The sequence below is a fragment of the Vitis riparia genome, chromosome 19 (assembly GCF_004353265.1).
Source record: "Vitis riparia cultivar Riparia Gloire de Montpellier isolate 1030 chromosome 19, EGFV_Vit.rip_1.0, whole genome shotgun sequence".
Taxonomy (NCBI): domain Eukaryota; kingdom Viridiplantae; phylum Streptophyta; class Magnoliopsida; order Vitales; family Vitaceae; genus Vitis; species Vitis riparia.
Window position 1 is genome coordinate 13,672,165 of NC_048449.1, and position 15,365 is coordinate 13,687,529.

At 31.0% G+C, this 15,365-nt stretch overlaps 1 protein-coding gene and 1 non-coding gene across 2 annotated transcripts; both read left to right on the forward strand.

Moving 5' to 3' along the window:
- Nucleotides 1–460: 460 nt before the first annotated feature.
- Nucleotides 461–1,624, forward strand: LOC117909575 (trans-resveratrol di-O-methyltransferase-like). The gene is made up of 2 exons (XM_034823633.1): nucleotides 461–1,234; nucleotides 1,322–1,624. The coding sequence occupies exons 1-2, from the start codon at nucleotides 461–463 to the stop codon at nucleotides 1,622–1,624; spliced, it is 1,077 nt and encodes a 358-aa protein (XP_034679524.1).
- Nucleotides 1,625–8,326: 6,702 nt separating this feature from the next.
- On the forward strand, nucleotides 8,327–8,433 carry LOC117909689. The gene has a single exon (XR_004650420.1). It is a non-coding gene; the product is annotated as a small nucleolar RNA R71 (small nucleolar RNA).
- Nucleotides 8,434–15,365: the final 6,932 nt, after the last annotated feature.

Genomic DNA, 15,365 nt, shown 5'->3' on the forward strand with positions numbered 1-15,365 from the left:
AGTTATTTTATTAGATATGTTTAATATATTTAATGATTTAAATTAAGTTAATTAAGTCATATTAAGTTATTAAATTGATTTCCCAAACACCTCTTTAGTTAAATTATGTTGGTAAAATGATTAATCATACTGAATTGGATTTTGCATTTAATTAAAGATTATTCATTTTCAGCTAATTTGATGATAAAAAAATTAATTGTGTGCAGAGCATTAATTTGAGAGCACATGTTCATATCTTAGCATTCAATACGAACAGGTGCATGATTCATAAACAATGTTGCCCTATGTTCCGCGCTCAATTATTACTTCTACCCATCTACTGCAGCGTCTTGGGATTTTAATTTAATATTCGAAGGAAATTAAATACATTAAGCCTTTTCAAAACTGATATAAATATCAATGGTTTAGAGGCTTAGGAGGAGAGAAAGTAAAGCAGCATAGAAGAGGATATAGAGATAGGATGGATTTGGGCAGTGCGGAGAGAGCTGATGAGCTACTTCAAGCCCAAGCTCATGTAGTGAACCACACGTTCAACTTCATGAACTCCATGGCTCTGAAATGTGCAATAGACCTAGCCATACCAGATGTCATCCACAGCCATGGCCAGCCCATGCTTCTTTCTCAACTGGTCACTGCCCTGTCTGTCCAACCATCTAAAGTACCATGCCTCCACCGCCTCATGCGGCTTCTTGTTCATTCTGGCTTCTTTTCTCAGCAACAAGTAATCCATAACAATGAGCAAGAAGAAGGGTATTCCCTGACTTATGCCTCTCGGTTCCTACTAAAAGATGAGCCCCTGACTGGACTGCCACTCTCACTTCTTCATCTTAATCCAGTACTTACAGCTCCATGGCATTTCTTGAGTGGTTGGTTCCGGAATGGTGATCCAACCCCATTTTGTACTGCACACGGCAAGCCATATTGGGATTATACAGCCCAAGAACCAGACTTTAACGATCTCTTTAATGAGGCCATGGCAAGCGACTCCCGGATTATTGCAAGTGTGCTGATTACCAAGTGTAAGGAGCAGTTCAAAGGGCTGCTCTCGTTGGTCGATGTTGGGGCAGGCACTGGAACAATGACCAAAGCCATTGCCAAAGCATTCCCTCATTTGAAGTGCATTGTATTTGATCAACCACACGTAGTCGCTGATTTACAGGGAGGTGGAAACTTGGAGGTTGTAGGAGGGGATATGTTTGAGGCAATTCCTTCTGCGAATGCAGTCATACTCAAGGTGTGTACATAATCTTATTCCTTTGTGTATTTATTTAGTTTTCCCCTTTCGATGTTTTCGCTTTCAATACTGTAAAATGACAAGCAGTGGATCCTACATAACTGGAGCGATGAAGAATGTGTGAAGATACTGAAGAAATGCAAAGAAGCAATTCCAACTGAGGACAAGGGAGGGAAGCTGATGATCATCGACATGGTAATGGAGAACAACAAAGGAGACGACCAAGCAGTCCAAACCCAGCTATTTTGGGACATGCTTATGATGACTGTGCTCACAGGTAAACAGAGAAATGAGAACGAATGGAAGAAGCTCTTTGTGACTGCAGGATTCACTCACTATAAGATAAGCGCAGTGTTAGGTTTCAGGTCCCTCATTGAGGTTTATCCATGATGATGATGATACCTCTTGGTGTTAAATTTGATACTTGTCTAAGGGTTACTTAATTGCGTTAATGGGCTTATGAAGCTATGTACCTGAATGCATCAGATATTTGGGATTCTACTCTGCCGTGTTATGCAATAAATTAAAATTAAAGTATAATTGCATTTGGAAGTAATTTTGAAAAATGTTTTTATCATTTCTAACACTTAAATAATAACAAATTTCAAATGGTAGAAAGATTAAAAGTCTTTCCTAAAATCATTGTCAAATGGGTTCTATCACTAGTTAAGGTTTGTCCACGTGTTTCTATGCTTGTTTTTAAATTAAAGAATGAAGAAGAGTTTTCAATATTTTATAACAATATTAAATTCAATTTGAGTAAGTTGTTTTTAAAATAATTTTTCTAAATTTTGATTTTATAAAAACATTTTAAATTCAATTTTATATAATATTAAGTAAATTTAGTTCAAGTGTTATTAAAAATAAAATATTTTTAAATTAGAAATATATTTAAAATATTAGTAAAATATGAATTGTAATATTATAATAAAATCATAAATCATATTTTTATAATAAAAAAATAATATTTTAATATATGTTATAAAAATATTGATGTTAACATATTCGGGAAAACATAATTGATTTTTTTTGTTACAAATGGATAATAGTAATTCAAAAATAATAATTATTAATAATATTTTATTTAAAAGTAATTTTAAAACAAATAAAGTTTAAATTTTTTTAAGATATAAATAAGTTAAGGTTTTCGTTACTTGCACATATTTAATACTTAATTAAGGATATGTTATTTTAGAATGTCTTGATTTAATTTGCAATTAATTGGATCATCCTTTTTTTTTGTTTCAAATTATTTTTAAAAATTATTAAACTCATCAATAAATTTAATAGAAAATATCACTTGATTTCAAGTTCATTTCTCTAATGAAAAAATCTATAAAAGTATAATTGTATATAGAAAAGAAATAATAGTTATTGTGGACCAATTTTTAATCATAAATTTCTGGATTTAATTTGGTCACTATTGAGTTTCAAGTTATTTTTTAAATGATTAGACTCATTAATGAATCTAACACATTAAGTTGCTTCATTTAGAGTTATTGCCTAGTGAAATTTTTTTATAAAAATATGATTATATGCAAAGAAGAAACTAATATTCTAAGTCCAGAAATTGACTAGTTTAAAAAATTTGTATTAATTATTGAATTTATGCAAAAAATTATAAAATATGATTTTTTTATATCAGTATTAAGTCATGGAGAGAATGTTAGAATAGAGTTCTTAAAAGTATAACATAATGTAATAATAATATGATTTATTTTTTTCATAATATGTTTCTAATTTCTCACTTTATCTATCTTATTTATGCTTTATATTTTTTGAGCATTCAAGTTTGACATTTCTTACATTGTATATGATTTAGATGCATTATAAATTATACAAAAAATTCAAGTTAAGGGTTTCTTATAAGTAGATGATTTGTTTACAATTGGTTCACTATGATTTATTCCCAATAGAGAGAAGAAGAAAGATATTATATTTAATTTTATTTTCTTTTTAAGTTTTTAAAACTTCTCTATGTTTTATTTTTGTTTTTAAAAATAAATGACAACAATTTTTACTTCTTTTTTAAAAAATGTTTTCTATTTCATTTTGTTTTTAAAAGCTGGAAACAAAAAATAATGACCGAACAATGTTATAAATTTTTAAAAACAATATTCTAATTTTTCAAAACCAAAAATTGTTTTTAAATTCCATCTCCAAATAAGCTGTAATTATATTTTGTTATATACCTAGAACATGATTTTATTAGAAATTTTGATCTGGTTTAAATTATAGATGCAATTTAAGTTGAATCTAGGATTTATTTATTTCAAAATAAAATAAAATAAAATAGAAATATAAATAGGTTGATTTATTCATAAAGATAGGGAAATTTCATATATCCATATTAATAATGGGAAGAAAGAGTAAACTTGAGAGACTAGTACATGGCTGAAGGAAAAAAAAAAAAAATTTTTTTTTTGGGTTTCAACTTTTATGCAATCCGATGGCCACATTGGAAAAAAAAAAAAAAAAAAAAAAAAGAGGGGGGGGGGGGGGGGGGGGGGGGGGGGGGGGTGGTGTTTCATGCCTTGAAAATAATGTGTTGGTAGGTAGCATATGGTCACACATATTGGACGGCTGTGCATGCTCCTGGAAGAAACAAGGTTGATAGAAGTTTAAGAGCTGTAGTGGCTGTGCTGCTAGAGGAAATAAAATTAAAAATAAAAAATAAAATAAAATAAAGTAGAATTTGGTGGTGGCATTGGTTATATAGCCATGGCTTATTAGATGAAGTGAGGGAAATAATAAACTAACAATAAGATCTTTGGTTGTTGGGACAACGGTAAGGAAAATTAATAATAATAAATTAATAAAAATAACTATGCTTGTTCTTTTCATGAAATAAATAATAATAATATAATAATAAATATCGTTAATGTAATTATACAAAATGAAAATAGTAACATTATCGTTAATGAAAGATTTTATTGATATAAAAATAAATTCTTAGAAGAAAGTTTGAACAAACACAAGTTCTACAAAGATTTAGGAATTTGTTAATTTTAGATAATTTGGTAATTATTATTATTATTATTTATGTTAGGTGTAGATTAAGAAGCCGTTTTTTTTAGCTTTTTATTAAAAATAATTTACTTTTAGACTTTAAATTGTTTTTTTTTTTTTTTTACTTTTTCATAACTAAATATAAACTTTTTGCTGAATAGAAAAAGTTAAAATATTTAACTTTTTCTAAATCGAAAAAATAACATGTTGATTTTTCATTACTTTTTAATATTTAATATAAAGAAAATATTTATAAAAAAAACCTAATACTTAATACTATTAAGCATTAAAATTCTATTTAGAATTGAGTAAAAAAACAAACACCACCTGAGTCTTTTAGGAGTTTAAGTAACTTTTTTAGGTAAGGTTAAATAGTGTGGCAAATAATTTTATAATTCTTCATATGTTTTTATCTATTGTTAAGGTATCAAAATGTTTGAATTTCCTAAAGTGAATCAAATAATATTTTTAAAAAAATAGGTTATGGTTTGTTCTTAATTTGTAAAATGAATTGAGAATATCATATGATTTGTTTAATTACTTGAGAAATGAATTTCACCTTTTAATTTATTATAATGATTTTGAAACTCTAATTATTAGTAAACCTAATAAAGAAAATGGTTAAGTTGTTGACTTTCATTCCCCTTAGTAAGAGTTGTGATCTAGTGCAATCTTAGCCACCTAGCATAGGTCTCGCTATTTAGGCACAATCTTATTATTAGTGGATGGATGTATTTTTTTTTTTAAATAAAATTCTGTTGAATATGAACTAATTATGCTAAGTGTGTTATGTCAGTAATTTTTAAATTTAAAGTGTTGGAATATCTATATTACTCCATTCCAAGCCTTAGATCATTTGGGTGTACATGTAAATAACTTCCTCGGGACACTAGATCTAGGGAACGAAAATTTTAAAAAACTATGAGTCAGAGATTTAGTTGTTTAGAAAACAATTAATTTATGTGATTTGATGTCCTTAGATCAATTCTAGTCAGTGAAAAGAGAAATGTAAATCTCAAATAGCTCATCATCTTCCGTTAGATGGCTCTCTCATGAACTTTGGCACGTGAAGATGGTGAAATTCTCTTTGTGGGGATAGAGGCTAGGGTTCCTCTCTGTGAAAGATTGAATGCCAAAAAAGTGCAAGTCCTAAACCATTAAGAGGGTTTATATAGGCTTGCCTTATGAGATTAAGTGACTTGAATTCATCTTAAGCTTAGGTAACTTAATCTAGCCCCATTGGTTCTTAATTAATTAATTAATCCTATTGGGTTCTAATTAATTAATTAATTAGCTTCTTCTAGAAAGACCATTTGTAAGATATTATACAACCTTACTTATTTACCAAAATGCCTTATGCACCCATATGAATAAAAAACCCAAATATCACTCTAAAATAATGTGCTACCTAGGAATGTAAGTTTGAATAGGGACCATTGGAACTCATAAGAAAGTACTAACTCCCTCAAAATCTAATTCTGAAGTTGACTCAACTTTTCATTATAGAGAGTGAACTACACTCTAATATCCTTATGATATCAACTTAAGATAGAAAACTCAAGTTTGTGACCTAGTAATGACTACATGTAAGCTTTCCCATGTTTGTAATCTAACAAGGTGAACAGTCAACCTCTCAAGATTACCTCTACCATCCTTGAGTGTCAGATCCTCCTATTATGTGATCACCTAACATACTTTAACTCTTCAAAACATATGTTAAATTCCACTTAAAGAATTATTATGACAACAAATTTCATGATTATATATGTCTTTAGGATCACTCAAGGGGATACACTATCTCAAACCTATGAGATATCATGGTGCCTATTTTGAGAATATTTGTTGTCATATGCCCTTATCAATAGTGACCTAATACATAAGGAATATATGACCACCTTAAGGTTTGACTTTTAGGCCAAAACTACTAAAGACCTTGGCACTAGCTCAATATTCTCTTAAGATTAAGAGCTCATGCAACATAGTAACTTGGTAAAGTAATGATTACCTGATAGCCAATGTTATGATACCATAAGTCTTTTTTAATGTGTAACCATACACACTAGTGTAATCACCATGTGAATCCCATCTCGATTACTAAGATGAGTCATACCTCCAATTAGGAGATAGTGACTACAACATCAAATGAATTACCTAAATCCATGGACCAACTATAAATGAATCATCAATTTACAAGGAACCTATGACTTGGATCTTTCATGCAATTCTTTATGTACAAGTCATATACAATGTAAGTGATATAAACTTGAATACTCAACATATATAATGCATAAACAAGATAATGAAAAGGAAAAGTGGAATCATAATATAATTATTGATGAAATTTATTTATTATTATATTATGTTATCTTTTTATGGGCTCTATCCTAACATAAAATACCTAATTTTTGGAAGAAAGTAAACTTAATTATTAAATTCATTGAGTTTAATTATTAATTGATTTTTTTATGCATGTATGACTATATATATATATATATATATATATATATATATATATATATATATATATATATATATATATATATATATATATATATATATATATATGTAATAACTCCAAGGATTTAATTCTATATGATAAGGATTTAATTCTCCTTATTGAACTAACAAACTAGTTGTGAACGAATCATCAACTTGCAAGGAACCCATAACTTGGACCTTCTGTGCTACTCCTAATGCACCCAATTCATGTACAATGTAAGAGATGCCCAACAAAAATGCTCATAAGTTATAATACATGGAAGAAGAATAGATAAAAGTGAAATTGGAATAATATTAAATAAATAATAAATTTTAAATCTATTATATCATGTCTTGCTTTTTAAGGCTCTATCTTAACAACTTTATCTTGACGTGGAACATTAAACAATTTAGCATATTGGTCATCCTCCCTTTCATCCTATAGCTTTAGGAAATGGGGTTGTTGTCTTCACTAGTTCAGGTTCTTTCATGAGTTTAAGCGTTTTATGTTTCTCCTGATTTTGCATACATTCTTTGTTTTTTGTCCTTTTTTATTTATTTATTTATTCTTCTTCTTTATTTCTCCATTTCTTTGATCCCTTAATTAATCCTCTACCACTTCTCAAAGCAACAACTACTTTCAACGCTTGATGCTCATTGATGGAGGTTGTGGACTTTTTGGCTTCATATACAGATTTTGGATTTTGTTATGGTTATGCTAGAAATTTCCCCTTCTCACCATTGGGTTATAGGTTAATCTTAGTTCACATAGTCTAGATATTTGTGGCGCTTAGAGAAGTAGTGCCATTGAATTTTCTTTACTTCCCATTTTATTTTATTTATTTTTTATCATTGATGGACCTTTTGAACTCATCATTTGCTATCACTTGTTCTATGATGACGGTTTGCATCATCGCTTTTAGTGATGATAGGAGTGCTTTTTGTGGTTGTTGTTATATTGGAACCTACTATTGTTGTTGGTACTAATGTTGCATATTTTTTTCATATTGATTTTTTCTTTGCTAATACTTAAGTATTTTGAAAGTTTATAGGATTACTCTACAATAGGTAGGGATGGTTCCTCCAACCAGGATTATACGTATTCAAAAAATAGAGAATGCTTCTATTGAAGACAGAATATCTTCTTATTATATCCCCCAACCATACCTAATATTGTAGCTTGCTCACTAAAAATTTCTTTAATAATAGGGATAGTAGGGTACTCTGCTGTAATGTGCTCCTTTGATTCACATGGCATAGGTTTCCAAAACTTTAATCACTTCATAAACCTTTTTGTCCTTTATTTCTAGTTTTTCCAATCTCCTTGCTAAAGTAGATACTTTAGATTTTAACTCCATATCCTGATTCATCATATGCATTCCTTCTCTGTTGGAGGCTTGAGTAGAATTGAAATTTCTTCTATTTTTTAGTAGTTTTTTACATTAGATCTTGCCATCCTTTGAATAGGTTAGCTATGTATTCCAAGAATTGGATTGCTTCGTATGGATTTTTTTTTTCACAAAGTCCCCTTCATACATGGACTCAATTAATATCTTTTAAGGAAGCATTCCCTCATAGAAGTAAGAAACGATCAACCAACCGTCAAAACTATGATGTGGACAATATTATATTATCTCCTTGAATTGCTCCCATCATACATAAAAGTTTTTCTGTTCTTTTGAAGTGAAGCTAGATATTATTCTCTTCAACATACTAGTGTGTGGTGTATAGAGAAAAATTTCTTGAGAAAGGCAGCCTAGAGCTGATTCCAAGATTGAATGCTCCTTAGATGTAGCATGTTGAACCACACTTTAGCTAAACAACTTCATTTTCATAATATCCATGGAGATATTTTGGTCTTGGAATATCAAATAGATTTCTTCAAATATTTCTTTAATGTGTGTCTATGGATTCTCTCTTTCACATTCTCTGAATATTGGCAATAGTGATACTAGTTATGGTCTAATGGTGACATACTCGGTCTGAGGGATGAAGCATGATAGAGAATCTACTCTTAGTGGATTTAAGTGACCTCACATCATACAAAATCTTTACATTTGATCTCAAATAGGCAAATTCTAACTAATTTGTTCTTCCATGACTGTCACCTCAAGTAGTTGAATTCTTTTCTCCAATCTACCTATACTCCTCTTCCAATTGCCTCTCATACTCAAGATCAAACCCCATATAACCTTCCTACATCATTGTTAATCTAGAAATAAAGTATTTTTTGTGTAAAAAATTCAATGATAAATTACACAGCAAGCGACGCATAATTTATTTCTAAACTAGTTTGATCATATCAACAATCCATTAGTAAATCCTTAGCAATGACACTATTTTTGGTTTGGCTATTTTTGGTACAATTTAATTACTAAGGAAAAATATAAATAATCAAGTTATTGTATTTCACTAGATTTGTCATTGAAATCTCTTGTTTATAAACCAAAACAACTTCATCATTTGAAATTAAAAGAAACATAAAGGTTAACATAGCAACTAATGTTGGGAACCCTAGATTACTTCATTCCCATGCCCTAGATTGTGTAGGGTGCATGCAAATCTATCCTACGCTCTCTAAATATATCACAATTAGGTATTAAAAACAATATGGCTACCATAAAAAAATATAGATCTAGAGAATAAAACCACATACCTTTGATCCAAATGTTCTCGGATCAATTTTAATTGATGTAGATAACTCCAAATGGATCTCATAAAAACCATGATCTTCCGCCCGATGACTCTTCCTTGTGTCTAGGAACTGAGATGATGGAGATCTCAAGGGTGGAGGTTAGGGTTCTCTCTCCAGACTGAAAAGGAGAATAGCAAGACTTCAAAACCTTAACCCTTAAAGGGATATTTATAAGCTTCCTATTAGTCTTAAGTGACTTAAGCCTTCATGGGTTTGGGTCACTTAGTCTAGCTCAAAAAGGTTAATTGATTAATTAACCATACAAGGCCTAATTAATCAATTAGCCCAGTATGTAGATACCACTCACTTATCCTTGTGTAATCTTGTGTAATTACTAAAACACCCTCCTACACAAAAGTGAACCACAAATCCATTCAACTGTCATAAGTCGTGCCAATAAGGAATATGAGTTCAAAGTGGGGGTCATTGAGACCCATAAAAGTACTGGTTCACTTATAATCAAATTATGAAATTAACCCAATAGGGCCTACTAATTAATCAATTAGCCTAATCTAGAGACCTTGTTCACTTACCCCTGTGCAACCTTGCATAATTATCAAAATTCCCTTATACACAAAAGTGAACCTAAAGCCAATCCAACCCTCATAATCCATGCCAATAAGGTATATATGCTAAGAGCGGGGACCATTGGGACCCATAAGAGTATTGGCTCCCTCGGAATCTAATTCTGAAGTTGATTCAAAGTCTCATTACAGAGAATCAACTGAACTCCAATATCCTATATAAATAACAACAAGACACTAAGTGCTTAGGTTTGTGACTTACTATCCACTATTTTCAGGCTCCCCATGACTAGTATCTGTAATCTAACAAGGTAATGTTATCACCTATCAAAATTACCTCTCAAATTCTTGAGTTACAAATCCTACTTATTATGTGATCAAATGACATACTCTAACTTTAAGGAGCATATGTCAAATTCCAATAAAGGAATTACTGTAGCCGCAGATTTCATGATCACATGTCTTTTGAATCACCCAAGGGAACACACTGTCTCAATTTCATGAGATATCATGGTGCCTCTATTGAGAATACCTATTGCCACCAACCTCTATCAACAGTGACCCAATCCATAGAGATATATGACCACTTTAGGGTCTCACTCATAGGTTAAAGTCTCCTATTGATTTTGGCACAAACTCAATATCCTCTTAAGGTTGAGAGTTAATTCAATTTAGTAGCTTGATGAATCATGACAATTAATAACCTTGCATCATGATTCACTGTAGGTCCTGTCCAATGTGCATCACATACACTAGTACACTCACTATAGGAAACCCATCCCGATGGCCAAGACAAGCCATCCCTCAAATTAGGAGGTGGTGCACTATTGTCTCTACTGGATTGTCCAAATCCATGAACTTATTATGGACAACTTATCTACTTACAAGGAACCCATGACTTGTATTTTTTTGTGCAACTGCTAATGCACCCAAGTTATGTACAAAGTAAGAGACATGGATTGAATGCTTAAATCAATGTCAATATACAAAAAGGATAGCAATGGGATAGTTAAGTCTAACTTTGTTACATCATGTCTTACTTTTTGGGGCTCAATCCTAACAACTAAGTCATCTTCATAAGGATTTACATCAAAAGAACATATTATTAATACCAATCAAATGAATTTAAATTGAGATTACTTCTACAAAAAAATAATGAAGGAAAGAATTTGGATAACATAAAAACACAATGATCAATTGTAGCAGTTGGGCAATGAAAAATGATAATTTACAAAAATCTAACAATTCTAATGCATCAATTTAGGAAAGTATTATCACATAATAACTTATATTTCTTAATGCACTTATGATAGGATTTATAGTTTCTTATCTTAGATTTGAGATTATCCTTTAGAAATTGAAGTTCTTAAACATTTATGATCAAATCTATCTTATTCTGATTCATAAAACTTCACTTAACAAATTTGATAGAAAATAGTAGATCAATGTTGTAACAACTCGCACCTAACTATGTAGATATTATCTGCTTTAAGCCCAAAAAGAGCCTTGTAGCTTTAAAATGCATCTACAAGATTAAGAGGAGTCTATACATACATAGCACTAGTAACTTTCTCATCTATCTAATGTGAGATATTACAAACAACAACCCCCCCCCCCCCCCCCCCCCCCCCCCCCCTCCACACCTCATGCAGACACAACATCCTTGTTGTACCCCATAGGATTCTGAGGGCAAACTGATAAACACCCCCTATATGGTCAAATAGACCTCCACACCAAGGTCGAGGATTGATTTTGATACCATTTGTAAGAACCTACACCCAACCATGTAGATATTGTTTGTTTTGAGCCCAAATGGGCCTTCACATCTTTAAAACACGTCTACAAGATTAAGAGGAGCCCTTACATATATAGTCCTAGTAACTTTCTCCTCTATTCGATACGGGCTATCACAAATGCAATGCATCATATCCAATGGATTTTTTTAGCATGAAAGGGACAAGTTTTACAATGGGAAATCATAAGAATTCAAGATTAAGATATATAAAATAAAATAAAATAAAAGATTAAAATTATGAACATTATAGAGAAATGCATCTTTTAATTCTTTTTTATTGAATCATAAAAAGCTTCTTAAAAAATCAACATAATCCTTACTCTCTATGATAAGATTCACAAACTAGATCTTGTTTGGCAATTAAGAAAATCAAAGAAAAGTACAAATGAAACTCTCTCTAATTTCTAACATCTAGAACCCAACTCTTCAAATTCTAAGCATTTGAATCTCTCTATCTCTATCAAGTCATCTATATCTCAAAATGACTAGACAAAAAGATATTTATAGGCAAGGAGATTTGTTTCCAAACCAATTATAACTTGCCACATACACATTTGAACCACAAGGAAGTATAAAAAACTAAATCTTCAATTCTACTTTTTCTTATTACATTTCATGAACTATTTTGATACCTCTTTAGCAAATCAATACTAATCCAATATAGCATTTAAACCCTATTTAGCTACCTTTGTTGAAATAGTGAATACGATACATTCCAATACATCTTGGTATAAGAATCCTAATATTGAAGTTGATCATCAAACCTACCAATAGCTTCAGAAGTGAATTTGATATCAAGAGATAATAAGTGATACAAAATTTTGGATATTAAATTTGGATTACTCATATTGGTTTATTGTGCATTTGCTTCTTGTTAGTTTTTTTACTTTACCGAAGTCATATTTGGCATACATCGATAATGGTCAATACTTCCTTCTTGTATTAATTTATATTGAAATATAGATCCAATATAATGACTATAACTACCCGATAACTCTGGTGTCAAAATCTTGTAATCGATACCACTGAGGAATCGAAATCTCCCAGTTTCACAAATTTGATACAACTTCTCATATCCATTTCCATATATATGAAAAAATCATTCATGTTCTATCTACTGGGAAACCTAAACTACTTCATTCACTGGTCTTGGATCATATAGGGTGCATGCATCCATCCCTAGGGTTCTCTAGATCTAACACAACAAAATAACATGGCCTTAAAAACCAAAACAAATATAGATATAGAGTTAAAAAGTGCAAACCTATGATTTGGATGTTACCAAATTAAATCTAATTCAAAGAAAGTTCTGAAATCATAGTGATCGTCATAGAACTCTTCTACCCAATGATCTTCCACCAAATCCTCACACCATGGGTCTTAGCACAAGAGAAGGGTGAACTGCTTTATCTCTAAAGGATGGCTAAGGTTCCTCTCTCTAGAATTTTAGAAAACTAAATTGCAATACTGAAGCACTAAACTATCCCCTTCTCTCCTCCCCCCAAATTATATAAACTTCCCTACAGGCTTAAGTGAGTTAAGGCCAAATTAGGTTTGTGTTACCTAATCTAGCTTACTTGGTTCTAATTAATTAATTAGCTCTTATGGGCTATAATTAATTAACTAACCCAATCTAGGAAGACCATTCATAAGATCTAGTGTAACCTTGTGTTTTTACCAAAACACCCTTATACATACTTATGAATTATATACTCAAAATACCCTTAAAGCGTGTGCCACAATAAACTAGGAGCTCGAGTGGGGACCACTAGAACCCATAGGAAAATACTACCTCACTTAAAACCTAATTCTAAAGTTAACTTAACACTCCATTAAAGAGAGTTAATTGCACTCCAATATCTTATGAAATTACAATGAGCAAAGCTCAGGTTTGTGAACTATTATTCATGCATAAGATTTCCCATGAACTTCTGTTTGTAATCTAACAAGGTAGTACTATCAATGCATCAAGCTATTGTCTTTCCAATCCTTAAGTTATAGATCCTCCTATTATGTGATCAATTGACATACTTTCAAGGAGCATATATAAAATTCCACTAAAGAAATTACTATGACCACAAATTTCATGATCACATGTACTTGGATAACCCAAGGGGATACGTTGTCTCAATCCCATGAGATATCATGGTGCCTTTATTGAGAATACCTATTGTCACTAGCCTCCATCAATAGTGACTTAATCCATAGGGATATATGACCATATTAAGGTCTCACTCATTGGTCAAAACATCTTTTTGATTTCAACACATGCTCAACATCCTTTTAAGGTTGAGAGTCCATGCAACATAGTAGCTTAATGAATCATAACTATTCAATAGTCTTTTATCATGATTCATTGTAGGTCTTGTTCAATGTGTAACCATACACACTACTACACTCACCATGAGAACCTCATCCCGACGGCCAAAACAAATCATCCTTCCAATTAGGATGTAGTGTACTACAACCTTTATTGGATTGCTCAAATCTATGAACAAATTGTGAACAACTTATCATCTTGTAAGGAACCCATGACTCGTATCTTTTGTACAACTCATAATGAACCCGAATCATGTACAATGCAAGTGATATGAGCTGAATGCTTAAAGCAATGTCAATGCATAAAATGGATAACAAAGAAGAGTAAAGTTTAACTTCATTACACCATATCTTGTTGTTAAGGGCTCAATCCCAACACTATTATACACTTTTGATATCAAATTAATGATCAATTTATTAATTTTCCTCTTCAACAACTTACAATTGTGCTTCAATCTTGTTTGTTGTCTTTTGAATTAATGTGAAAGTTATAAAATACTTTAATTCTGCACAAAAACTTCCTATCTTCCAATATTAATTCTAAAAGAGACACTTAGCATAAATATTTGTTAAAGTAACTTATTAGTTTAACTGAAAATATCTTAAGAATATTAACATTTAAGCTTTACAAAATTGTATGATTTATGCACAAATCAATTGTAGTGCATTACCTTCTAATTGGAAGGATGACTTGTTTGGGTTATCAAAATGGGTTTCCCTCTATGAGTGCACAAGCGTGTATGGTTATACATTGGATAACCTACGATAAGTCAACATTGGCTATTAGGTAGTCATAACTTCACTAGGTTACTATTCTACATGAGCTCTCAACCTTGAGAGAATATTAAGGTAGAGTTGAAATTTTTAATGAGTTTGACCTACAAGTGAGACCCTAAGGTGGTTATACATTCCTTATAGATTAAATCACTATTGATTAACACAAATGACAATAGGTATTCTCAAGATAATCACTATGATATTTCATAGTCCCGTTCAATGATCTTAAAGATGCGTGATCATGAATCTATGATTGTACTAATACCTTTAATGGAATTTGACATATGTTATTGTTAAGGTAAAGTATGTCAGTTGATCACATAATAAAAGAATTTGAGACTCAAGGATATGATAAAGATAGTCTTAAAAAGTTAATTGCTTCTACCTTATTAAATTATGGATACCAGTTTATGCTTACATGTAGTGGTTAGTAGATCATAGACTTGAGCTTTATATCTCAATTTAATATAATGGGATATTGGAGTGCGGTTGTCTCTCTATAGTAAGATGTTGAGTAAATTTGGAATTGGATTT

What these genes read in the sequence shown, in the direction of transcription:
- LOC117909575 (XM_034823633.1), top strand. Translation starts at nt 461, where the DNA reads ATGGATTTGGGCAGTGCGGAGAGAGCTGATGAGCTACTTCAAGCCCAA. An exon ending in CGAATGCAGTCATACTCAAG is followed by an intron (nt 1,235 to 1,321) that starts GTGTGTACATAA and finishes AATGACAAGCAG; the next exon opens with TGGATCCTACATAACTGGAG.